We start from the raw sequence: 27,011 nt of genomic DNA on the forward strand, positions 1-27,011 counted from the left end.
TAAAAATCTGCATTTTGGACAGCCCTACCTTAATCCACTCCCCATTACCTGAAATGTACTCCCTCTTAGAATCTTTCCCTTCTTTCATTCCTTTCCCTCCTCCAATGTTAACATTCCCTCAACTCCTCCCATAATAGAAATTTATTGAGGGCAGGAATTATATTCCCAAACCCTAGCAGTGTGCCTTTCTTATAGTAGAAGCTTAATGAAGGATTGCTGAATGGATTCTGCAAAAATTATGGCATCTAGAAAATTTTTAAAAGAATGTTAGTTACTATCTAAGAAAGATAGTACTACCCAAAAGATAAGAACAGTGTGGTAAAACAAAAAAATAAAAAAAATCTATTTCATCAAATGCCCTTTCTTCCAGTCCCACATTTACTGATTTCTAGTCATCCATGAACTAACATTTATTAAGTTACCACTATGTGATAAGACACTGCACTAGGTGCCAAGGAGACAAAAAAATAATTGCTCTCAAGCAGCTTACATTCAATCATGGAAGCCTATCTACACACACACAGAATAAAGATAATATAAATGTTATCATTTAGGGAGCACAGAGAGAAGCAGTTGTTGAAATCAGGAAAGGATTCTTGAAGAAGGAAGTTCAGGATCCTGTGGGGGTAGAGGTTAGATGGCATTTCCAGCTCGAAGTACAGTCAGTCAATGAAAGGAACAGAGATAGGAGATGAAATAAAAGGCAAGAAGGTCAGTTTTGTCTAATAAGAGTACAGTAAAGGAAGAGATGCTTAATGAGGCTGGAAAGGGAGGTTGGGTCCATGCTGTGAAGTGTTTAAAAGAGAAATATGCATTTTATTTTTGAAGCAAGTGAGAACCACTTGAGTTTATTATCTTGCAAGTGCAAGAATATGGCCAGACTTGTGGAAGATAGACCGAGGTGGAGAGTTTTGTTGCCCGTTTATTGTCTCAAATGAATAAAATTAATAAATAAGCACAAAGAAAAACTCTTTAAATTGTTTATTAATATATATATCATCAAATTTTAAAGTAATATAATCACTGTGGTGAGGCATTTCCTAAAACAGGTACCTCTTTTGAAAAGTCACATTAATAATGGGCCTAATTCACAAAGCGAATTGGAATTTCCTTTTATGAAAAAAGGATTGAGATTTCAATTATGAACATGACAATTATATTTATTATACGAAGCAAAATTTGATGAAGCCCAGTATTACAAGGTGTTATTAAATGGTATTGAGAACCAGCTTGAACCATGCCTCTCCACCTTTTTAAAAAAACTGACAAAGATCCTATTGACTTCCATTCATATCCCTCGTTTTTTCCCCAAGAATTTCCTTTGAAGGGTAAAATCATCAAATTAAAAAATAGTTCAGGATACAGCTTAACAGTTTAAAAATCAATGTGGCCAAAATGTGAAAAATTTTAAAATATAAAATATGACTTAATAAGAAAGAAATATGCTTTGAAGCACATGATACTCATTATGTCCCACAAAAATAATTTTACCCAAAACAAAACATTTGAAAAGTTTCCCAAAATAAAAATGGGCTATTTATTATTTTTTCCCACTGTTAGAAATGGAAATCCTTAGATAGTACACATTTGTCTTTATTAAATGGGTTGGTAATTAAAATATTATCAACTACTCAATATAGAAAATAAAAAATAAAATTCTATTTAAAACCTCCAAATAATAAGTACCAAAGAGAAAGAGATGTACTAAACTGTTCCATTAATGATGAGATTTTAAGAAAGCAAAAAATAGTTGAAATATTATTACATTAATGTGTGACATTTTTCTGCTTTATTATAAATTTTAATCTGTAATTATGGGACAAACGCCTAAAGGATAAATTAGGAACAGTTTAAAAATATATCACTTGTGCATTTCAGGTGCATTACAGTAGTTCTATTTTCAGAGAAGCTACCAGGAATTAAGATACAAATGTCAAATAATGGGATTTGGTCAAGCAACTCTAAACACCACTTTTACTTAATATGCACTACATGCACATGATGCAGGTAAGGGGAAAAGATTGTATAAATCCATGCATTCAAGGTGAGATAGATTGTTACTATTGTCAAACGTGCGCTGGATCAGATAGGATGTTGTTAAGTCCTGAATACTTAGTTTTTTCATCAAAGAATGAGCAGAAGAATTTTCCTCCAAGCAACTTCTTTATTTGGTTTCCTGAACTTTCTTCGCATTCTGTTTTTCTTTTGCCTAGAAGTTAAAAGATAGACTGTGACACAAATTCAGGTACAAATATTATACAAGGTTTTCCCCTAGTAACTTGAAATAAATATATTCTTCTAGGATATATATTGAATAAAATGCTTTCTTGTAAACCATTTGAGTCTTTCTGTGACATAATTTCTAAAGATCATTCCCTTTATTAATAGGAACCACTTAAGAGTACATTAGTTTCTGATTCCTTTCTATTTGAAACCGATCTTTAAATTTTGTTACTCTGAATAGTTTGCCTTCAATTTTAATAAGATTAAATTGTAATTGATATTTATACAATGCTCCAAGATTTATAAAATATTATGTAACTATGATCTACTTTGATAGTATTAAGATGCAATAAATATAAGTTCCTAAGAGATTGTTATCCCCATTTTATAAATAAACTGAGTTTCAGTTAGGTGACTTGCCCATGACCATACAGTTAATATGAGAAATAGAATTAGAATCCACATCTCTAAGTTCAATGTTTTCACTATACCAATGTAACTAACAATATAACAAAAGCAAAAAAGAAAATGAATTTGATAATCTACTGAATATTATCCTTAACAGAAATTTAGACACATATAAGAGCAGCTAGGTGATACAGTGGAGAGCATTAGCCTTCGAGTCAGGAGGATGGGAGTTTGAATCTGGCCTCAGATACTTGACTCTTCCAGTTGTGTGACCTTGGGCAAGTCATTTAAACCCTGACTGCCTGGAATCTAAGGTCATCTCCATTGTCCTGATACATATATGGTCACTGAATCCAGATGGCTCTGGAAGATAAAGTGAGGCTACGTGGCACAGGCTCCCTCACTCAAATCCGATTCATGTGCTTGTCATGGCATGACCTCCTTGATACTGTAGTCTTCTTCAAAAATGAAGGACAGGGGCAGCTAGGTGGTACAGTGGATAGAGCACTGACCCTGGAGTCAGGAGTACCTGAGTTCAAATCCAGTTTCAGACACTTAATTACCTAGCTGTGTGGCCTTGGGCAAGCCACTTAACCCCAGTGCCTTGCAAAAAAAAAAATGAAGGACAAACATTATTAGACACATAGAATTATTAAAATCATAGAGCATAATTTTCTGCTATTAGGAGTCTAACATGTCATATTGTGGTCAACATTATGAATATTATTATTGGACAATTCCAAGAACTGTCATTAAAAGTGGCTTTAAAAAATTTAATCCTAATATTTATTAGCATGTCACGTGCTTTTTTTTTTTAGGCTTTTGCAAGGCAAATGGGGTTAAGTGGCTTGCCCAAGGCCACACAGCTAGGTAATTATTATTAAGTGTCTGAGACAGGATTTGAACCCAGGTACTCCTGACTCCAAGGCCGGTGCTTTATCCACTACGCCACCTAGCCGCCCTCATGTGCTTTTTTCCAATGAAAGCAGAATACAGAAAAACCTCAGTTCTTTGATTTTTCTAATTATTCAAATTCTGGACATGTTAGAGTTTACATAATGTCATTAAATAATTATGTGAACAGAAAAGGGAAGGCAATATACTTCGGTACAGATTCTGAAAAAGAATAATTTTAAAAATAAATTTTTATTATGCAACTTAAAAACTTTCGTGGAGATATAAAGAGGAAGCCAAATCTGAGGTTATCAGTAAAATTGTAAAATAATTCAACATGACTAAAGAATTTTTTTTCCTACAATGTGCTTCCTCAACTTAAAAGAAGAGTAAGTCATAAATTTATTTTAAGCAATTTGGACAGTGTGTCACATGTCAAATAAAATCATGTTGTCTTAAGTTTAAATAGAATACTGGTTTATTGACCTACTGTGTCCATATTTAACATTTTCTGAGAGGGAGAAAGGGGAAAAGAAAAAGCATTTCTTAAGTGCCTACTATGTGCCAAGCAGTGTGGTGAGCACTTTATAAATATTCTTTTAGGTTCTATCACTATCTCCAATTTTATAGTTGAGGAAACTGAATCAAACAGTGACTTGCTATTAAGTGTCTGAGGGAACATTACAGGTCCAGTACTTCTTCAACTGCACCACCTACCTGCCTCTCTAAACAACTATTAATCCATTAATACCAAACAAAACTTTCATTTCATTGAATGAAAATTCAATTATTCTTTGGGTATACATTGAAAAACAAATGCTTATTTTATTTCTTCCATTAGTTTCTGAATATACTTACAAATTAACAGAAAACTAAAACTTAAGGATTATTTTCAGTGGTTTAACAACATCCTTAATAAATAAAAAAAAATAATATATAAGTCTGAGGACATTTACTCCTTGCATGTTCTCAATTAGCATAAAATTAAAGGGATATAAAGCAAAATACAATCACAGAAGGAAAAAATAATCCTCCTAAGAAAAACAAAAGTATCAGTTTTAAACAACTTGTACAAAATAGTTCATACTACCACAAAACAGGAGTCTCTCTGCACAATAAAGAAATTATTTAGATGTATTGAAGGACCATTTAATAATTATTTTAAAGCATACGAATGGCTTAACTACTCTTCTGTTACCACAGTGAGACATATCTAACATGCAAAAAAAATTTCAAAGGAGAGTCTCCAAACTGTTGCCAGTTAATGGGAACATGTATTTATGTAGCCCTATTTTCCAATACTAAATAGATACATTTTATCATAGCAATGGTACCATCAGGTTACAATGTATAGAGAAACTGAACTGGTCAGAAAAAGGAAAACATAATATAATATGCCTAATTATAAATTCCATAATTAATAAACCCAGAAATATTCAAGAATTAGAAACAATTCAAATTCAATTTTATGAGCATTTATTAAACATCAATTACATGAAGAACACTGCGTATCATAGAGTGCACTAGAGTGGTAATGTCTGGGGGGTGCCCAGAAAGATACAAGAAGCCCAGATGGTTAAGGCCTTCAAAGCTAAACATAACTTTCTGTTTCAGTTTAGAGGGAACAGAAGCCACTAGAACTGCGAAGAGGGGTGATAAGATCAGAAGTGCACTTCTGGAAAATATTTCAGTAGCAATGTATAGGACAGAGTAGAATGTAGAAAGTAGATTCAAATTGGAAGGTCAATCAGGGTTGCAATAATCTAGTGAAAGGTGATAAAAATCTGAAGATTGTAGCTGTAAGAATAGTGAAGAGAACGGCTGTTGAGATATGTGGAGGTAAAAATGAGATGAAGCAATTGCCTTGAATGTACTGGTGAGGGCAAATGAAAAGTCAAGAATGAAATCAAAGTTACTATCAAAGGACACTGGAAGAATTGGTGGTTTCCCATCAAAAGAAATAGGAAAATAAAGTGAATTTAGCAGAAAATGAGTTCTATTTTAGATATGTTGATTCTGAAATGCCTCCAAGATATCTAGTTTGAAATTTTAATTGGCAACTGGTGTCACAGAACTGAAGTTCAGGGAAATGAGTAAGAATGAATGTATAGATCTGTGAGTCACTGCCATAAAGACAATAATTATAACTTATGGAGGTTGATAAAGGCACCTAGATAAATGGAGAAAAAAGAGGGTCTAAGAGCCTCAGGGAAAACTTACACTAAGAAGTGATATGAACAATGAGCCAACAAAGAAGGAATAAGGAAATTATTTTCTCCCATAGACAGTTTAAAGATAGATAACAAAGGATAAATATAAATGGCACTTTCCTGGTTAGCAATATAAATGGTATCGTTACAGAAGGATTAAGCACTAGGAACAGTATTAATTTATCATTTTATAAATTTATCATTATACAGTATTTAGAAGACCAATGCAACAAAATCTTCAAATTTGAAGATTCTTCTCACTAAATTATTCCAGTGAGGAAAGCTGTCAAGTTAACGGAGAAAGGCTATTAGTGGGGCAGATAAGCAATCAGCTAAGTTTTTATAATAGCAGTTAACTGACATTAATATAGAGCTTTAAAAAGTTTAATAGTACTTCAAATATATTATCTATTTTGAGCCCCACAGTAATATTCTTCTTATTATTATTACTTTTTAAAATTTTATTTATTTAAGGCAATGGGATTAAGTGACTTGCCCAAGGTCACACAGCTAGGCAATTATTAATTGTCTGAGACCAAATTTGAACTCAGGTCCTCTGACTCCAAGGCTAGTACTCTATCCACTGTGCTACCCAACTGCCCTACAGCAATCTCTAAAGATAATTACTACACCAGGGCAGCTAGGTGGCGCAGTGGATAAAGCACGGGTCCTGGAGTCAGGAGTACCTGAGTTCAAATCCGATCTCAGACACACTTAATAATTACCTAGCTGTGTGGCCTTGGGCAAGCCACTTGACCTCATTTGCCTTGCAAAAAAACTTTAAAAAAAAGATAATTACCACACCTATAATTATACTCATATCTGAAATGAGAAAACCAAGTCCCAAGGAGATCAAGTGACTTGACCATATACACAGGGTTTATAAACCTTAAGGAAGGGACTGGAAACCAGGTCTTCTGAATTCTATATTGCCTAAACAATATACCATGATATAGAAAAGATCAAGGCAATCCAGTAATAGAAAATAAGTAATTTCTATAAAATGGAATCATACACCTGGTAAAGGAACTCAGGAATCTTTACAGAACATTCCCTGAAGGCAGTGATTCAACATACAACAAAGGTCAAAAAAATCAACAAAAAATAATTCATACTAAAAATTAATCCTGTAAATGTATACAAAAATCACAGTGCTGCTACAGTATTTTAAATACTAATACTAAGATACTGTATTCAGTAATTCAGAAAATACAAAAGCTTCAGAAGCGGTGAACATTTTTTTTCTATTCTCTAAACTTAAGATTTTAACTATCCCATCTGTCAGCAGAACTAAAAGCAAAACAATAAAATTTAAATGACTCTTTAACAAAATTAAATTTATATACATGGCAATAAGATTTCATATAAATTTTGGGAAAATTTCACAAATAATCATGACTTATCTTTTCTATTAATGGTATTAACTGCTGATGTTCTTAAATTCTCTTAAATACAAATATCTTAAATACTAGATGCTGTTTTGGGAATATCATTGATTCAACAAACAATATTAAGCACCTGCTTTGCTTAATACAAAGAAATACAAATGAAAAATATTGTTAATTAAACTTCCTGGAGAATAAAATATGTTTATAGGCTAAGTAAATGTAAGATAACTTGAAGAGGTAAAGCAAACCAAGAATGCTTTGCAAAGGAGATTTTATATGAAGAGATCACAGGACAGTTGGGGTGGAAGACAGTATGTGAAAGGTAATGATGTGAACAAAATTTGAAAAAGGTGAAATGACATTCCAATTGTGTTATATCTAATTGTCAAGGGGAAGGTGGTTTTATTTTGTCCTAAGGGATGCCACTGAAGCTTTCCTTTAAATGCAATGACATTCAGACCCAACTCTAAGGAAGATCATTGACAGTTGAGTGGATGGTCAGGAGAAAAGGACTTGAAAGTAGGAAAAGTAACTAGAATGTTATTGCAAATAATACAGGCAAAGGTAATCAAGACCTGGATCTGGGTGGTAGTAGTGCTAAGTAGGCTGGAGGAAGATGGTTGACATGTGGAGACAGAACCCAAGGCCTGGCAACTCTCCAAATAGATGGAGTAGGGAGAGAAAAAGGAGATTAAAGATAACTACAAGGTTGCAAACTGAAGTGAGTGGAAAGATGGTAGTTTCCTCAAAAGAAGTAAGAAAGTTTGGTAGAGATAAAGTTTCATTTTTGACATGTTACCCTTGAGGCTTATAACATACTCAAGTTGAGACGTCTAGCAGAAAGCTAGGCAGATATATACTTAGCAAGAAGCTGAGCTTAGGAGAGATGTATAGAACTGAGGAAGAGATGAAATTTGAACCCATCAGAATTGATAAAGTAACTCAGGGAGAGAATATGAAAGATAAAAAAGACTAAGAAAATAGTATTAAAGAACACAGCTCACCTAGCAGGCAGAAGATGAATAGTAATTACACAAAGAATAAGGAGAAGATTTAGATGGGAGGAAACATATGATAACAATATAACGAGAAAGCCAAAGATAGGAAAGAGTATCTAGTAAGGAAAAGGCAGTTACATATTAGCTCAACATTTTCTAAAAGTGGTAAACATTATTCTTTTATGATCAGTGTTGTTTTTAAAATAGAATATGTATCTAATTTCTGAGGAAGATTAAAAATATAAGAGACATAAAGATATTATGCAAGCTTGTTCATCAAAAACTATCACAGTATATTCAGAATCATGTTAAATATTAATGGATGAGAGGATTAAGATTGATCCTGTATCATTCTGCAATAAAGTAATTGATTTTGTCCCATAATTGTTTAAGTCATGGTTCTTTGTCTTTGAACTTAAATCAGAGTTCATCTGATCTGTAATAGGTTCAGTTTAAAAATCCAGGTCTTCTTACATTAATGAACTTTGCTAAACCTTGGGGAATGTGTGTGTGAAAGAAAGGGAGTAGGGTCTGATAACTTTATCTACCAAGTTATCCTTCAAGGATGTCTGGTTTGCTGTCCAAAGTCTAGGCTATCTTGTACCTGGACTCAAACAATGAATATTTCTTAGTCTCATGAAAGAAGGGTGGGGTCCTAGCTAGGCCCTTTTAATAAATTTTCAATCAACCAAGTTTCCTACACCTTAGCTTTGTAATTAAACATATTAACCTCATTACCAAGAGGTCATCTCCTATTATGTTCTTGGTTCTATACTTCCCAAATCCTAAAAAAGAACTCTCCTTTTGTTTGGAATCCTACAGTATCTTGCTGGGAAATGTGCCTCAGTTTATTCTTATGTTGAATTCAAATTGTGAAAATTACAAAGACCCAATCAAACATTTGTTAAGTACTTATTAAATACAAGGCATAAAAGCTAGCTTCAAGGAGTTTGCATTTTACAGGGGAAATCTAGAAAATAGTGTTCAGTTCTAGGCAACAATCTAAAACTGAGCAATCAAAAACATCATGTTCTCTCCATTGCACTCTGCAGTTTCCCATAACAGGTGTGAACTTTTTTTAATGTATGAAAAAGAAACATTTAAAAAAAAGCATAATAAAAGGAAAAAGAAAAAGGTAACTCAATAATCCCAAAAATAATAAAATGACAGTTTCATACATATATGTCTTTTTAATATCAGTAGTTATTTATAGATCATCATCTCATATACAAAAATCATGCAAAAAGTTAATTCAAGGTTAAGGGCAAGGAAGTATTCTGATTTCTAAGGCAAAAAAGTAAAAAAAGGGTATGTAATTTATTATAGATAGTTGAGAGCAAATTTAAAGATCACATCCTCATGGTTCCAAATTTCCTAATATAATATTTCTTGATATTCATATGTACAGAAAACATGAGCAAAATACATATGAGAAATGTATTTTTCTTGTAACAATGCTAGAATTTCACGCTAGTTTTCATTCTAGAATTTGGAACCTCTGATAATGTTTATAGAGTCAGACTGAAATTTTGTTTAGGAAACTTTCATATTAATAGTAACAAAGCTGAAGAAACAATGTTTGAAAGCATAAAATTACTTTCTACGACTATTAAAGCACTCATTAATATTTACAACAAATACCAATGATCAAAATAATATATTTGTTAGTAATGGCATTTAATCCTTTATTTATCTAGTTTGACTTGCTATTATATACCCCAAAAATATTAAATCTCTTTCTTATTAATATATTATATTTTAAACTTCTATATTTCAAGGGTGGCTTCCTGCTCACACCCGCCTTCCCCCCCCCAACAAAAAGATTTGGACTAAGAGTAAAGTGACCATGAATTTTGTACTGGGATTGTTGTGGGATTTTAGGAAGTCACTAAATCCTTTCAGGGTTGGGGTTTCTCACCTATAATTGAAGGAAACCGAATCCTAGATGATCTTTTCCAGTTCTACAATTTCTGTACTGATTCCAGTTTGAATTTGTGATGGTTTGCTATATTTCCAATCCTTAAGATTTCTTAAAATCATTTTTCATCAAGGAACTATGACAAATATGGAGCTAATTTTTCAGTTAAATCCTGGATAGATTTTAATACTGGAAATTGAGAAAATATGAAAGCTTTGGAAGTGGTGGAAATTTTTCTGTTCTCTCAACTTAGATTACATCTAACATATCTATCGGAACTAAAAGCAAAACAACAAAATTTAAGTGATCCTTTAACAAAATTTAACCTTACAAAATGACAAAATTAATATTTCATACAAATTTTGGGAAAATTTGACAAATGATCATGACTTACCTTTTCTACTAATGGTATTAACTGCTGGTGTTCTGCTAAAGTCTTTAATAGTTCCATGATGAAAGGCAGGTAATTATGCTTCCTTCTAATATTTTCAATCTGAAAGTAAATCAAAAACACTGCAAAATATAATCTTCTCCATAATATATTTTAAAAATTAATCTCATATAAATACATCTAATAAGTACCAATGAAGAATATAACAGGCATTACATTTTTAAAAAAAAAATATCAACCATGTCAAATCACATGAATCTATTTACCTCATTTAGTAATGCATCATAGTAATGCTAGCATTTCTGGTTAAGATAAAAATGAATTTATATTCTGATTTTTTCACAAAGTACTAATTCCATGCTTTATGGAAATAACCCTGAAATCAGCAAGGTTATGGCAGAATGCAAATTCCAGCAAGTTCTATCATACTAGAAAGGTTTTGAGCATGGTCCCAGTAATGGATTATTTCTGCATTCTGATGTCCAACTTAGCTAATCACCACTTGGCTGACCACTTAGTAACATATTCTTTGGTTAAAGCAACCTACAAAACAAAGGTAAAAGTAAAACAACCCTTGATCCTAAACTACATCATTTTACTTGGATAGTTGTAGAGACACAGCAGCAGACAATGTTGTTAAGGCGGAGCTGCTGAAAATGCAGCCCTCTCAAAGGGGAATTTTATGTGGTTGCCTGTGGGTTTACTAAATGCTTTAATAGAAGCCAAACTATTGCAGAGTTCTCAACAAAATGGCAAATAATATATTGTCTATTGTTTCAATAAAAACTTTTTTTTTTTAGTTTTCTGCAAGGCAAATGGGGCAAGGTGGCTTGCCCAAGGCCACATAGCTAGGTAATTATTAAGTGTCCGAGACTGGATTTGAACCCAGGGACTCCTGACTCCAGGGCCAGTGCTTTATCCTCTGTGCCACCTAGCTGCCCCTAATAAAAACTTTTAAAAGAAAGGTTAGATAGCCCTCCTGTAAGAGATGTTATGGGGGCAGCTAGGTGGCAAAGTGGATAGAGTATCAGTGAGGAGGAACTGAATTCAAATTCAGTCTCAAGACACTGTGGGCAAGTCACTTAACGCCACTGCCTTGCAAACCCACCCCCCCCCTCCAAAAAAAGATGCTTTGGAGGTCCAAAAAATAAAATTTGGAAAACATTTGGAGATGGGAGGTAAAAAGAGTCAAAGATAAGTATGAAGCTAGAAAAAGGAAACTTGGAGGAAGAAACACATAAGTGTTTCCTTTTGAATGTATTGAATGGGATATCCAAGTGGATGTATGCTGCAGCATCAGAGTACTAAGATGATACAAAAGTCAATTCTGAAATTAACTTTATCATGTCTAAAAAAAATTTATAGCACTCCATTCTATTATCTGGGAAATATTTATTCACTATCGCTAACTGCAGAAAGACTAAAATCTAACTGCACTGCACACCTAGATAATAGAAGGGTAGTCATTTTATTTCTAAAGTTCAATAAAGATCTTGAAAAGTCAAAAATCAACTAAAAGTTTAAATTCAAATCTTTTTATAACAACTTCTCTTCCTAAAAAAGACACAGAAAATTAAATGTGGATTATAATAAATTCAAAAGAGAAATTATAGGCTCACCTGTAAATTAAAACTACAAACATAAATTTGGTGACAATGTTGTCTACAATATGGCTTCTATGAGAGCAATATTAAGATACACAAATCCACTGAAAGGTAGGTAAGCTATTTCATTTCACCCTTACACTAAGGTGAAGTAAATTCATCTGGAATCTACAATTTATGGAGTCTCACAAGCATCTCTTCCCCTTAGAAACCTATCATCCAGTCTGACATCTCCGCTCTCTAAATGGAATCAGAAAACTAAATATTTCTACAAGTTTCTTGGTTAACTAGCTACTTAGGATTTTCCCTTTTCCTCTACCCTTATCAAGACTAGCTTCTTCCTTCAATTTCTTTTCTAACCTTCTGCTCTCCTAAATCCTTCCTACAATATGCAGAAATCCTTTCCTTTACTCATTCCTTATTTAATTCAGTCCTTCCTCTTCCCCCAATCTCTATCCTTCTGTATCATTTCCTTGGTCCTCTGAAATATTTTACTTCAGTTCTTTGAGAAGTAACCACACAGATCACAACTCATTAGTTGGCTAAGAGTTACTGTTTAAATCAGAAGTTATAGCTATAGGGTCAATAAGCCTCTGAATTTATGAGAGGTATACAATCCATTACAAAGGCCAACCTCATGTCCTTTCCAAATTGGTAGGACCCTAAATTCCAATTACATAGACTCTGAAAAAGCAGGATCATCTGCCATGATGAAGTAGAACTTGACTAGGAATTATAATGTCACAACTTATAATTTGGTTTATCCCCCTACTGGATTGCAAGTTCCTTAAGAGCATGTAGGGGGATATGTTTCATCCCCAACACCCAAGACGGTGCAGTATACATAGAAGGTACTTACTACACATTTGTCAAGTGGAATAAGCTGAATCACAGTCATAATTTCATTTACAGAATGCAATTCACTGCAATTTACAGCAATGACCAAGAAGCTGCATAAAAATCTATTTACTATGTATACACCCCACACACACATACACACATGATTCTTTTTGTTTTTTTTTTTAGGTTTTTTTACAAGGCAAATGGGGTTAAGTGGCTTGCCTAAGGCCACACAGCTAGGTAATTATTAAGTGTCTGAGACCAGATTTGACCCCAGGTACTCCTGACTCCAGGGCCGATTCTTTATCCACTGTGCCACCTAGCCGGCCCAACACATGATTCTTACAGCCACAATATGATACATTCAAAAATTTTCTTGATCTTTTTTAAGAGATTGCTTTATTGCTACTTTCTTTTCTTCTCATTCTCTAAGACTAAGATCAGAAAGCTTGTTCAGTTCATCTCATGTGGTCATCAAAGACGAGCTATATGGATTCACAAGTGATTTTTCAGGCATCAATGAAATCTAGCAGGACTAGATGGTTCTACAAATTCAGCAACAATTCTTTCATATAAATGAAGTTTTCTTTATTTCAGTTCTTTCTTCAGGCACATGTCAAACAGGATGATATACCACTTCCTACTGTTATTTAGTTCATAGTTGAGGATTACCAAAAAATGAACCAGTTGGCATGTTGGCCAACTTTCTGGTACACGTCTTTATATACTTAGTTAGGTTGTCACTGGAGAGTAGACACAAACTAGTCTGTATGAAGCCTAAATAGTTTGGCAGAATCTGACGGAGCTTGCAATCCAATGACATTGCCTTTAAGAATTCAACAATGAAGAATCAGGCAAGGAAGGAGAGGAAGAGAGAAGGAGGGAGGGAGAGCTAAAGAGAAAGAGAAAACAATTTTAAATCTTGTAATAATTTAAAAAGAAGCATACCTTGTATCTTTTTAATTTCTGAATTTCTTCTTCAATTAGCATCTGGTGTTTAGCAACTTCTGACTGAATGGTACTTAACATACTACTACTTTGATCTGTATCCATAGGTTCCTCCTTAGAAAAATAGAACAGCAACACTAATGATTAATTATTAAAACTTTTAACATTTTTAAAAGGATAATTATGTAATAGAACATATACTCTGAAATGAAGATCTTAAATGTTGGTAAACTAAGTAAAAGCATTCTAAAATATAACATGAACATACACAGAAGCTGTAACATTTCCAAGTACAAAAATATGTTCATGTGAAAAAAATACTTAACATTTGGATATTTTTATTTCTCATGAGATTCATAAAGTTTAATCAAATTGAATCATATTTTTACTATTTTAAGTAATTTCCTTTTTAATCAGAAACAGAAAATCTAAAAATGGTATGGTAAAAATGCTTTAGAGAAGAACTTAATAATGTGGACCATCACTATAACATGCCTATTTACATCTATAATAACTATGAAGTATGAATGTCATTTTCAGAGAAAATAACCTATTAAAAAAAAGCAATATGTTCTTGTAAAATGTTTAAGTCTTTGAGGTCAGGGGCCATTTTTTTATTTTATTTTTATATTTCAAACACCAAGGCATGAATTTTGTATATACTAAATGCTTAATAAAAGGTTATTTTGGCAACCAACCTCTGCAAGCTGTCTTTGCAATTCAGCTATCTTCTGTTCATATATCATTTTTCTGTCAGACACAATGGCCATCAGGTTAAATCGTATTTCACCTTCACTGTATCTGAAAAAGATTTCTGAGAATTATTTCTCATTTAATTATTGCAGAAAAAGAGTATATCACAATGATAGGATAAATTATAGAATCTATTTCAAAATTACCTTTGAAAGCAAGCCAAATATCTAAAACTGTACAAGCAGATTTTAAAAATTCACAAATAAAAAACAATATGACTATGGACAAACTAAAATCCAAACAAGATTATGTTTCTAAACGCTTTTAGACTTATACTTTTATTTTTCATCAAAATGCTCATGATGATATTAAATACATCTATTTACCAATTTCCCTTACAGCAATGAGCAAGATGACCACAAATAACCATGGAGAGAAAAAAGAAAAAGTCTTATTGTCTACCAATAAAATTAAAATTAAAGGCAAAATGTTTTCTGCAAAACATTTTTTGACCAGAATAGTAACTTATGTTCATGTCCATGTCTTGTTCTCAAATTTCTAGCTCTTATTCTATTCTTTTAAAGTGATCCTATTTAGAGCAAGGGTAAATAATAAGCATGTAAGGAAACAAGCAAACAAAAGATTTAAAAGATTTGTATAGGTGAATTTTACCAAATTTCAAGTTCATGTCCTAAAAGACTTTATCTCCCAAAGTGTCTTACGTACAACCAGCTTAAATTAACCAAATAAATTCTACCAAAATGTTCGTCATATGTGACTATACAAAAAAAAAAATTTATTTACTAGCACAATACACTTGATTATATCAGAACATGCTTTTTTACTCCTCAGAGACAAGATACACCAGTACTTAAAATTAAGGGATTTTCTGCAATAATAGGAATGCTTTTCTTGAATGACATCTAATTTTAAAATTGGACTTCGGTGCCTACAAGATTTAACTGAACACTTACTTTTGTATTCTTTTCTCTATAACAGGTCTAACTGCATTAATCCAATCTTCTTGATGACATGCACCTAAAAGAAACCAGAAAGAATCAAGTAAAGCAGGGTGTGAAAAAAGTAACACCAAAAACTGTTGGGGGCAACTAGGTGGTCCAGTGGATAGAGCACCAACCCTGAAGTCAGGAGGACCCGAGTTCAAATGTGACCTCAGACACTTAATAATGACCTAGCTGTGTGGCCTTGGGCAAGCCACTTAACCCCATTGCCTTGCAAAAAAAAAATCTGTTTGGCAGGATTGGTTTAAAAACAACTCTTTTCAGGCAATGATGAAGCCGCCTGTGAGGGGAGGAAGGTAGAAAAAAAATTTTTTTCCAACATAACTACTTGTAGTTTAACTTTCAACTGTTTGTTGAAATGAGAGCCAGAGACAGAATGAGAACTGAGTCCAAGAGATAATACAATATAAAACAGAAAGCTAATTTCGTTATAATTTCACATCTAACTTTATTTTCAAACCATTATCTCTTAGCAGCATGACATATAAGGTAGGAAAATCTGAATGATGAATTTCATCTTTTATTTCCTCATCCTATTCTTTGATATCTATGAGGTCAGAAAAAAAGCAAGTAAGAAATGCAAGGAGATGGGATGATTCATATATTAGAAAAATTAGATTTAGTGAAAATGAGAATCAATAAAAATATTTATGACAAAAATTTTAGAAATAGAAGAAATGTTGTAAAGACAGAAATCATGTTTGAGACTAAAAAATGATATGCTAACAGAGAAGAAAGAACCAAATGTATTCTCAGAACAAGTCTTCAAGAATTATAAAAGAAGTTAAATGAGACTGATACTGAAGGCTTCAGGGTGATTTTGTTCTTTTTGACTGACTTGAAGAGAAAACAGAAATAGAAGAGATAGGAGGCTATGTTGCGAAGAAAGGAAAAAAAGGAGAACTCAGGGGCAGCTAGGTGGTGCAGTGGACAGAGCATCTGCTGGAAGTCAGGATGATCTGAATTCAAATATGACCTCAGACACCCAGCTGTGTGACCTTGGACAAGTCACTTAACCCCACTAACTAGCAAAAACAAACAAAAAGAGAATAATAAAAAAGGAACTCATCTCACAAAAAAAAGTTGCATAAATGAGGACAGAAATGTAGAAGGTGTGGAAAGAACTGGTGTCTGGAACCTCTCCTGGAATATCTGCTTATTTATAAATAATGGAGGTAGGGTAAAGGGGAAGAAAGGGAAAAGTACAAAAAATGGAATGAAGAGAAAAACACAATTAAGAATCATAACTGCAAATATAAGCTGAAAAAACTGAGCAAAATATATAAGATAATAGTAGAATTGATGAGAAAACAGAATTGAAAAATATGTTGCTTATAGGGAAAAATACTTGAGATTTTTTTTGGAGATTTTTTTTTTTAGGTTTTTGCAAGGCAAATGGGGTGAAGTGGCTTGCCCAAGGCTACACAGCTAGGTAATTATTAAGTATCTGAGACCAGATTTGAACCCAGGTACTCCTGACTCCAGGGCCGGTGCTTTATCCACTACACCACCTAGTTGCCCCGGGAAAAATACTTGAAACAAAAACTCACAGAAAAATCAAATGATGGAGCTGAATCTATTATGTTTCAGGTGTGTACTCAAAAAAAGCAAGTGTAGTAATCATGACTTCATATAAGAAAACAAAATAGAGATGATAAAAAGAGAAAAGCAGGCAAACAAGTTTGCTTAAAAGCATCTTAAAGCATTTAAAAACTTTTACAAGGAAAAATTAATTGAATTCATTGAAAAATAGCAAAACTACAAAAGAGAAGAAATCAACTGTTAGGATCTAGACATCTGACAAAAAACTAAACAAGATACAAGGATATGAAAAGAACTTTAGGGAAAAATTTGATCTATAAAAATCAGTGAATGGAAAAAGTTTATAAACTTCTTCAATGTGGATGAAGTTTTACAAAAATCATCCATATATTGATGTATAAAAATCTTACCACCAATGCAGAAAAGCAAAAATACTAAACTTCATTTATAGATTGAAATGCAATAAAAACTATACTTAATAAAGTCTTTGAAGAATGAATTAAAATTAAGTGGAGGCTAAAATAACTTAATCCTAAGAAGTTGGGGGGGGGAACTAAACCTCTACGATTTATAGAAGTTATAGAAAATTTCAAAGAAAGACAAAAATGAGACAACATAACAAAACTTAAGGGAAGGAACTAAAGTACTCCTTGAGGGGAAAAACTTCTATCTCACAATACTTTCATCAACAGCAACAAAAAAAAAGAGGAAGAACAAATCAATGAATTGGGTATATAACTAATTAAAAAAACAACTCATAAACTCTAGAAATCAAAGAATAGACGACTAGAATCAAAGCAAAAAATCAAAAATCAAAAAAGCTCACTGAATTAAAACCAGGAGCTGGCCTTTTGGGAAAAAACAAAAACTTTTTTAAAAGCACTAATAAAACAGAAACAATTATTAGCTAATCTTTTGCTTTTTTAAAAACCAAATTGATCATAATGAATTTTAAAAGAATTCAATAAAACTGAAAAGGAATAAAAGAAACTTGGGAAATATTTTACACTATTCTATATCAATAAAACTGATAAAAAGGAGAAATGAATACTTACAAAAATATAAAAAGTATGAAACTTCAAATTTTGTCCAAAAAGTGATTTGATTAAATATAATGAAAACAATTAACCAACATAAATTATTAACTAAATAACAATATGTGTTACCTAAATCAATCGGTCCTTCTCTTAATCCGTCTAATTCATATAGTCTTCCATTGACAGGTACATAACTAACAAAATGAAAAGCATCTTCTTCTTTTGCTGATGTTTTTGCATCAAATTCAAACATTTGTTGTCTAAAGTAGACAAAAGATCAAAGTTAGCGAAAGAAAGAATGAAATGTTCAAGGATAAATATTGTCATTATATAATAAAATTCCTACTACCTGGCAAAACTGTTGTGAACTTGTCGAATCACTTCTGAATTGCTTAATGCCAAGCCTTTCATCTAAAAAATTTTTTAAAATTAAGCATATTTTAAAAAATAAAGCATATAAAAATGAGAAATCAATCACTTCCAAATGAGGCAAAAATGATAAAAGGGTTATTATACTCACAGCAGCATCAAAACTTTGTGAAAATTCTTTAAACTCTGAAAGTGTTTCTCCTAGATGGACATCTTGATGAGTACAATTCAATAATACACTAACTATGGCTTGAGTTGCACAAGCATTATTTATTACCTTTAATACAGAAAAGGGGAAATATTATTATTATAATACAAAATACACATAGTTAATTTATGACACTAGTGACACACCAGTCCAAATGAATTCAAAGAGTACCTGATTTTCTTAGGGTATAGTGACTCCTTTAAATTTTGATTACAAAAGACATTTAATTTTGGTTCTTTTCTAACTCTTAACTAACCTAACTTAATCTGGAATATTAGTACATTATTCACAATACACTTGTGGTCTCAAGATCTGAAAAAAAACCCCAACATGTACAGAAAGTCATTTCTCATTATTCCACTTCTGAAATTTAGCTGATTAGGCTAAAATTTTAATTTTCCCTTCTATTCTTCTTTGTACCTTTCCTGATGTTAGTATCCAAGCTTAGAATAATATTTTAACCCTCCAATCCAGCTCAAATTCCACTTCCGTCATAAAGTTTCCTTCTAATAAATTTATAGCTCACTTTGGTTACCAATTTTTCTGAACTCCCATTAGCATTTAATTAATAAATTCATGACCTTTTTTGAATCCTCATTGTTCATCAACATTTTCAATCACCCTCTTTTCCTAGACACACTCAAATCTCTAGACTTTTTTGTGATACCACTCTCTATTGGCTCTTGTATCATCAGTCTATTTCTTCTCAATGTCCTTTGCTAGAATTTCATCCAGATCAATCTTACCAAATCATTGGTGTCCTGTCTCCTAAGGCTCTGCTCTTCTCTCTATATACTGGGAGCTTTTGAAAGAAGTACATGAACTTAAAACAAATTTGGTTTTTGATAACTACATTTTAATAAAATTGATTTCCTTTGTAATCCTAATTTAAAAACAAGAAAAGGCATTTAAAAACAAGAAAAGGGTCCAAGGGCTTCACTAGATTGTCAAAGAAGTCTACTAAACAAAAAAATGATTAAGAACCTGTCTTATTCTCTTTCCTGAATTCAATTCCACACCACCCAGTGCATTTTGGACATCTTTAATTTGAGGTCCTCAAAAACTTAACACGTCCAAAACAAAACTCATGATCCTTCCCTCCAAAACTTCCCTTGTTTCCAATGTTCCTATTACTTCAAGGGCATCAATATCCTCATTGGTACACTCACACTCCTCTCCCCGTCCCCATTTCTCCAGTCACACAACATCCATACTGGTATCAGCCCTCATTACCTTACTCCGGAACTATTACCAGAATCTCTTAATTCTTACCCTTGCCTCATTTCTCTTCATCCCAATCCACCTTCCACTCAACTAACTATCAAAGTGAAATCCTAAACCACAGATCTGCACACATTAATCCCCAAACTTAAATTCCAATATTTCACTATTACCTCCTTGATCAAATATAAAATGCTATTTGGTCTTTTGCAACCCAGCTCTTCCCTATCTGTCCAGTCAATCTCAAAAAAAATTTTGTTATATTGCTCTATTCGCTGTTCCTTGAACATGAATCTGTGTCTGGCTGTTCCTGGAATGTGTAAAAAGACCTTCCATTTCACATCACTTTCTGGTTTCCTTCAAAACACTTAAAACTAATCTTCTGAAGATGGTCTTTCCAAGTTACCCTCATTGCCAGTGTACTCCTTCTGAGATAATTTTCCATTTACACTTTATATCTCTCTCTCACAGTTATCTGCATATTGTCTTGTTAACTCGTAAATATTCGAGCACAATGTTAGTTCTAAAACTAAACTTAACTTTGTTGCTAACCACTTTGTAACTAATGGTTTAAGGACAAAAACAAAAAACCTGTTTAATAATTTATAATTAATGAAAAGTTGATAAACATAAACATCAAAACTCAGATATCTGATTCTCTTATTAAAGAAACAAGCTGTCAAGTGGGGGAGGAATTATGACAAATACTGCAAGTCAATCCTCAACATTCATGCATTTAACTTTTGAGACTTTGAAATTTAATATTCACTTTCACATTGGCAAGCACAAACATTTTCAGAGAGGTGTGCAAGTTTTTGAAGCAGCAGGTATTCATCCTACTAGATGGGATTCTGGTCTTTTCACCCTTATAGAGTAGAGCTCTCAGTGCATTCATTACTCATTTTCATGGTTTGCTTTTCAAATTCAAGTTTTGTGTTGCTATTATGCCCCTGCTGATTTGATCAAGCTAGCGCATCCTTTACAACCTCCAATGCCATCCACTGGTCATCAGGGACAGTGTCCAAGGTCCCAGCAATTTTTCCCTTTGATTTACAGAGGGTGGCCAAGGTAGAGAGGTTATCACAGTATCAAATACTATAAAATGTCTTCACATTACCATCTGACACAGTAGAAGATTGATATTTAAAAAGACTGCAATTTTAAGAATTTACTTGCCATAAGATATCTATGATCCTGTACATTTCATTGTTATTAAAAGTAAATATTGTCTGAAATCAATGTTTTGCTTTTTCAAATTGAGATGTTAGCACAAAAGGTCATAGAAATCTAGGGAATTATTAATGAGAATAAAATGTATTCCCTGTTGTCAATTTTATTTTGTGTTACTGCACTTTATAGCCTATTTCATGCTTACTGTGTTAGGAAAAGCACATATTAAAAGAATTAAAGTTTTTATCATAAAGAACTGTATGCATAAAAGTATTTTTTCAACAACTGCTAGCAAAATATTGTAATTTTTGATGGTTGGAGGCAACCTAACCTTCCCATAGGTTCAATGTATCAACATTCACATTTTTTTTACTTTCTCATCATTTTCTAGGAATGGGTAAAATTGGAAGACTGAAGACTGCCTGTATTTACCATGTATGTAACCAAAAAAAAAAAATCAATATATATTAAAAGCCTACTTTATGAATAGCCTGTCAAGGACTATGGAGAAAACTCAAGCATATAACAATTATACATTCAGGTTGTAATCCACAGTAAATATGATGGGAATATGTCTACCTTGTCAATGTACTGTGAATTGTACTGTCTACAGAAAAAATAAGAATTGGTACTTGCAAAACTAATATGCAAATTTTTAATTGTTCAAATTTTCCTTAGTCATTTCATATAATCTCATAATTTCTCCCCACTGAAGGATGACTTCTCCCAAATATCCATATTCTGAGTCATGTTGTCCCTTTGGAGCTCCAGATTTGCACTTCCAAAAGTCTGCTAGACTTCTGCTATAGAAGCCATTCAATCCTAGTTTATACAAACCAAAATATCCTCTTATTCATCCTTTAACTTCCTTGTAAAAGACATCACAATTTTTTACCCAAATCTGAAATTCCAGTTTAAAAAAAATTCATTCCTCATTGTTCAAAAACTTCATTTTCTCTTACGGAACCCAACCTCTAATCAAATGTCATTTCCTCTCAATCTTACTGCCATAATGTCCTTATTTTTAATTCCTTCCATATTATTTTCATTACCACCATGCTACCTTAAAACCTATTAGATGGATTATTAAAACATTCTGATCTATCTCTCCCTAAGTCTTAACCCTAACCAACTTTTAATGTCACAGTACTCTCCTTAAGACACAACCAGCATTCAGCCAAACTGGACTATTTGCCATCCTTCAAAAAATGGTATATGGATGTTCCAGTCTGAGATTTATTTATGTTATTCCTACTTGCCTGCAAAATACATGCCTTCTCTGCCAAAATCCCACCCATTTTTCAAGGTCAAACTGTGTTGTCATCTCTTACATAAAGTGTTCTTGAGTCCCCCAGAAAGAATTGACTTCTTTCCTTTCATAAAGTCGTGTACTATAATTCTCTCATAAAAGCAGGCAATAATACATTCTTCTGAATATCATCCTTATTTGTATGCTCCCTCTAATTACCTTCATAAATTAATAAGTTCTATTTTATCTTTGTACCTCCAACAGTATCTCAGATTGCTTAAAGCAGACAAATCAATAAATGATGAATATTAAAAGAAATTCTTCCCAATGAAATCACTGGGAATTTTAAAAATAATGTATCTGGTTAATATGCTTAGTTTTGTAAAACAAAAACTCACCAGTCTATCTGTGCTAAATTTTCTAAAAATCTTCTCAGGATTTGAAAATGAATTTGGTGCCACCAAGTGGCTGAACTATATACTATAAATTTAGAAGCACATTCCCTTTCATCTGTTAATGTACCTAAGTAGTGGATACAGTACTGAACTTTGGAGTCCACAAGACACAAGTTCAAATTCTACCTTACACACCTAGCAGTTATGTATACTAGGCAAGTCACTCAATTATTCTCAGTCTCAGTTTTCTTGTCTGTAAAACAGGTATAACAGTGTCTACCTTACAGGAATGTTGTGATAATTAAATAATTTATGCAAAGCATTTTGCAACCATTAAAGTATTATCACAAAACCATAGGATTTTAGAGTTGAGACATCAGTAGGACTCTTGCACAAATCATACATGAACACAAGGCTTCAACACAAGGCTATATCCCTTTGGAACAGTTTTAATTAAGTTTAAAGAAGACTTTTTACCACTTCTATCCATTCCAACAGTTTCTAAGCACCTGGGCAAAACAATACAAGTCTAAACCGTCCTACACAAGACAGATCTTCAAATATCTCTACTAACATGTACCATATGAAGCTATCTCTTCTTCAGACTTAGCATGCCTAATTCTTCCAATCACTCATATTATAACATGGGTTCATTATAACATGGGTTCAAGGCCCTTCATATCCTGGATTCATTCTCTAGTCACTTTAAGATCAAAGATCAAGAGTAAGAAGGAAACTCTCCAGTTAATCAATTTTCTTCTAAAATTGCAATGCCTCAACTTTCCCCTCCCCATTTCTGGAGGTCTTGTCCCTTTTAATGTAGCTCAAGATCCACATCACACTTATTGACTCTGAGCTTGAAATATACTAAATCTACTCTATTTTTCTACTACTTCTATCTAAGCTTTCTCATCTTAAGATGAAATATATTTGTGAAGTCTATTTTTTGTAGACAAGTAACATCTACTTACTAGTATGGAATTTCATCTTACTGAATTAAGACTAAAGCTTTAGCATTTTGGATTCTGACATCCAGATTGCTAATTATTGTTACATATACCTAATATGACAAACTGCTGAGGATATTTTTAACTTTTTGTAATTAAAATATCAAAAAATTTTTAACAATTTTACATACCCTCAATATGTAGATTTCTTCAGACTATATAAATTTGCAAACAATCTCTCAACATATCTGCATCAAATGCTAGATCTCATTGAATCTTGGACTAAGGGTAAGACCACGAAGTTCAATATATACCTGAACAAAGCCCTCTACAACTTAACTAGCTAATATTAGTCCAATCATTTACATGAAGACCTTCACTGAAATAGAACCATTGAGAAATAGATCTAAAAATAGGCTTGAAGTTCTTTATACATATCATGAACTCAACTGGCAATCTGGATAAAGGCTAGACTCCCTTTGAATTTTTCTTAAATCATTAAATGAAAGAAATGCTAATAAGTTTGTTAGAAGTTAGTGAAAATAAAGATGCATTTTTTCCCCGTGCAAGTTTATGGATTTCTTGAATTCTATACACAGATTTTTGCAGAGGAGAAAGAAATCTCTGTCCTGCATTTTCTCCAGTTTTTCAACATCCTTCCAAAGCCCTGAAGCCACACCACAGATGCAGAGTGAACAAAAGAAGACTTATTTCAGGTCTATCACATTCCTTATTATGGATACTATATCTTTCTTAGTAAGATTCCATCATTGTTTTTTTGTCTTCCTTATCCTGAAATTCCACTAAAATGACCAGACCTTTTTCAAGTATCTAGTGACAGTTTTCTCATCTTGGACTTGTGTTGGTTTGATCCCAAATATAAAAATGCTTTTTTTATAAGCTCTAGATCTATGCTCCTGTACACTTGACAAAATATCTCACTTGATTCAGTCCCAAAAGGGAAATGCTGAAGGGAGGGAGCTGGAAAGTATCATTTTACATGTGAAATTTCAAAATGCAGGAATAAATACATAAGAGAAAAATGTGACCAATGATCATTCCATTACCAAGTGCTTTAAACACCTTATCTCATTTTATACTCATAATACTCCTGGAAAGATCAGTCAGTCCTAGATAATTTGTGATATTTTCATTTTACAACCAAGGAATCTAGATTGAAAATCATAACTTGCTCTTGGTCTTAAAAGTCCAGCAATAAAATAGTAAGCATTTATTAGAATTATATTACACCAGGACTCATTCTAGGCATTGAGGAAACAAAAATAGGATTAAAACAATCCAAACATTCAAAGGCTTACATTCTACTGGGGTGGGGGTGGATATATATATATGTATGTGTGTATATATATGGTAAATATAATATATATATATGTAAATACAATACATATATGTATACATATACATATGAATGAATATAAAATATTAGGGATAGAGAGTACATTCTGATAAAGAAAATCCTTCTACCAAAGCAAATGGACTTCTCCATAATGTATAGTCTTGAAGAATTGTTTTCTGTATTAACTTGCTAGGGATCACAGTCAGTATTTTTCCAGAGGCAAGACTTGAACTCAGTCCTTTCAGGTTTTAATTCTCAATCTACTCTGTCTTCTTGAATACAAAAAAATCAAATCCAAAAAACCAAAAAAAAAAAAAGTTCAGGGAGCAGGAAAGTAAATGGCAGAGAAGATGTAAGATGAGATGTAAGAAGTGAGTTTTGAGGGAAGCTGGGGATTCTATAAAAAAGAATTTAAGAGGACTAACAATATAGAAAACAGAGATTAAGGAGAGAATATACATAAAAAAAAAACCCAAAAAAACCATAATAGCTAGAATGTAGAGAAAGTTAAAAGGAATAGGGTATATTTTGAAAAGGTAGAGTGTCAAGAGTTTCAAATTCAAATATAAGTTTGTATTTTAATCTCTGGACCTGAGGAAGCACCATGAGAGCCTTTTAAGCAGAGAACTGACATGGTTTGATCTGTGCTTTAGAACTTAATGTTTCAGCTGCTATGCAAAGAATGGATTGGAGAGGTAAGAGAGGAGGCAGAGAAACCAAGTTAACAAATATTTATATTTATTAGCCACTGTGCTAGACAATCTCTGTTCTCAAGATTATAGAATAAAAGATGTAAGAGGAAACTGAAAGGCAAGAGGAGTAGAGGGAAAAGGCACCCAACCTGGAGTATGGTGGAGAATGAACACTTAGAAAGCTACTTTAATATTCCAGATAACAAGTGATAAGGGCCTAATCTATGATGGTTGTTAAGTGAATAGGAAGAATAGGCAGATGCAAGAAATGTGTGGAAGGAGAATCAACAACACTTGGTGTGCACAAGAGATAGGATTGACCCCAAGTCCATCTTTTATAAATATGCCTCCTCTCATGACAGGTCATATTACCAAGATAACCCCAAGATGTACTAAAATTATAGGGATTTTGCATTTCATTACAATCAAGAAAAACAGGTGAGTTCTAAAGAACTCTACTGAATTTGAAGAACAGCCCCAATCAATTACATAATCAATAAGCATTTAAATAATTTACCACATATTGTATTAATATCTTAGGATACAAAGACGAGTGAATGGGCCTTGCCTTCAAGAAGTTTACATTCTCATAGAAAACATAAGCTAAATTTATATTACTTGCACACACAGACACTGACACACACAGTGCCATGAGCAGCTGGTGGAATGGAGAAAGGTTTCATTAAGAAGAAAGCAGTTCAGCCACATTTCAAAGGAAACCCAGGATTCCAAGAGAAAGTAAGAAGCAAGTGCATTCAAAGGACAGCAGACAGTCAATATACAAAGCACAGAGACGAAGCTGAAGCACTGAATACAAAAAAGTGGGTATGCCAGTATATCAAGAAGCATAGAAGGAAGTAATATATAAGGTGGGAAGGACTTCGGTTATCAAGAGACTTAAATGCCAAGTAGAGGGTTTTATATATGATCCTAGAGGTAACTAGAAATCACTAATATTTGTTTAGTAGGGGAGAGACATGATTAGACCTGCAATTGAGGAAAATCATTTCAGTGGTAGTACAGAGGATGGATGTGAGTGAAGAGAGGTTTTAGGAAGCTAATGTACTGATCCAAGCAAGAGGTGATGAGAGCTAAAAACTGGATGGTAGACAAGATTTTTGAGAAGAGGGCACTTATGAGAGATAAGATGTAGAGATAGAAACCTTGTGTACCCAAAGCTGGACTAAAAGTATAGAGTGCTCTCAATTAATCATGAATTTTTAAAAAATTTAACTTCATCTTCTATTTATAAACACTTTCTTAATTTAAAAATAATGATCTGTATCC

General features: G+C 32.9%; 1 protein-coding gene across 3 annotated transcripts in view; it reads right to left on the reverse strand.

The window, feature by feature from the left end:
- Positions 1–1,960: 1,960 nt before the first annotated feature.
- The window catches only part of UCHL5 (ubiquitin C-terminal hydrolase L5), a 38,470-nt gene continuing 13,419 nt past the window's right edge, over positions 1,961–27,011 (reverse strand). For all 3 annotated transcript variants that reach the window (XM_074222267.1, XM_074222270.1, XM_074222268.1), the window contains 8 exons: positions 18,637–18,762; positions 18,466–18,527; positions 18,246–18,376; positions 15,490–15,553; positions 14,521–14,623; positions 13,823–13,936; positions 10,434–10,532; positions 1,961–2,209 (listed from right to left, as the gene is read on the reverse strand). In XM_074222267.1, the coding sequence (XP_074078368.1) occupies positions 2,165–2,209; positions 10,434–10,532; positions 13,823–13,936; positions 14,521–14,623; positions 15,490–15,553; positions 18,246–18,376; positions 18,466–18,527; positions 18,637–18,762 (744 nt within the window). In that variant the 3' untranslated portion in view covers positions 1,961–2,164. The remainder of the gene's footprint in view (positions 2,210–10,433; positions 10,533–13,822; positions 13,937–14,520; positions 14,624–15,489; positions 15,554–18,245; positions 18,377–18,465; positions 18,528–18,636; positions 18,763–27,011) is intronic.

The sequence above is a fragment of the Macrotis lagotis genome, chromosome 2 (assembly GCF_037893015.1).
Source record: "Macrotis lagotis isolate mMagLag1 chromosome 2, bilby.v1.9.chrom.fasta, whole genome shotgun sequence".
Taxonomy (NCBI): Eukaryota; Metazoa; Chordata; class Mammalia; order Peramelemorphia; family Peramelidae; genus Macrotis; species Macrotis lagotis.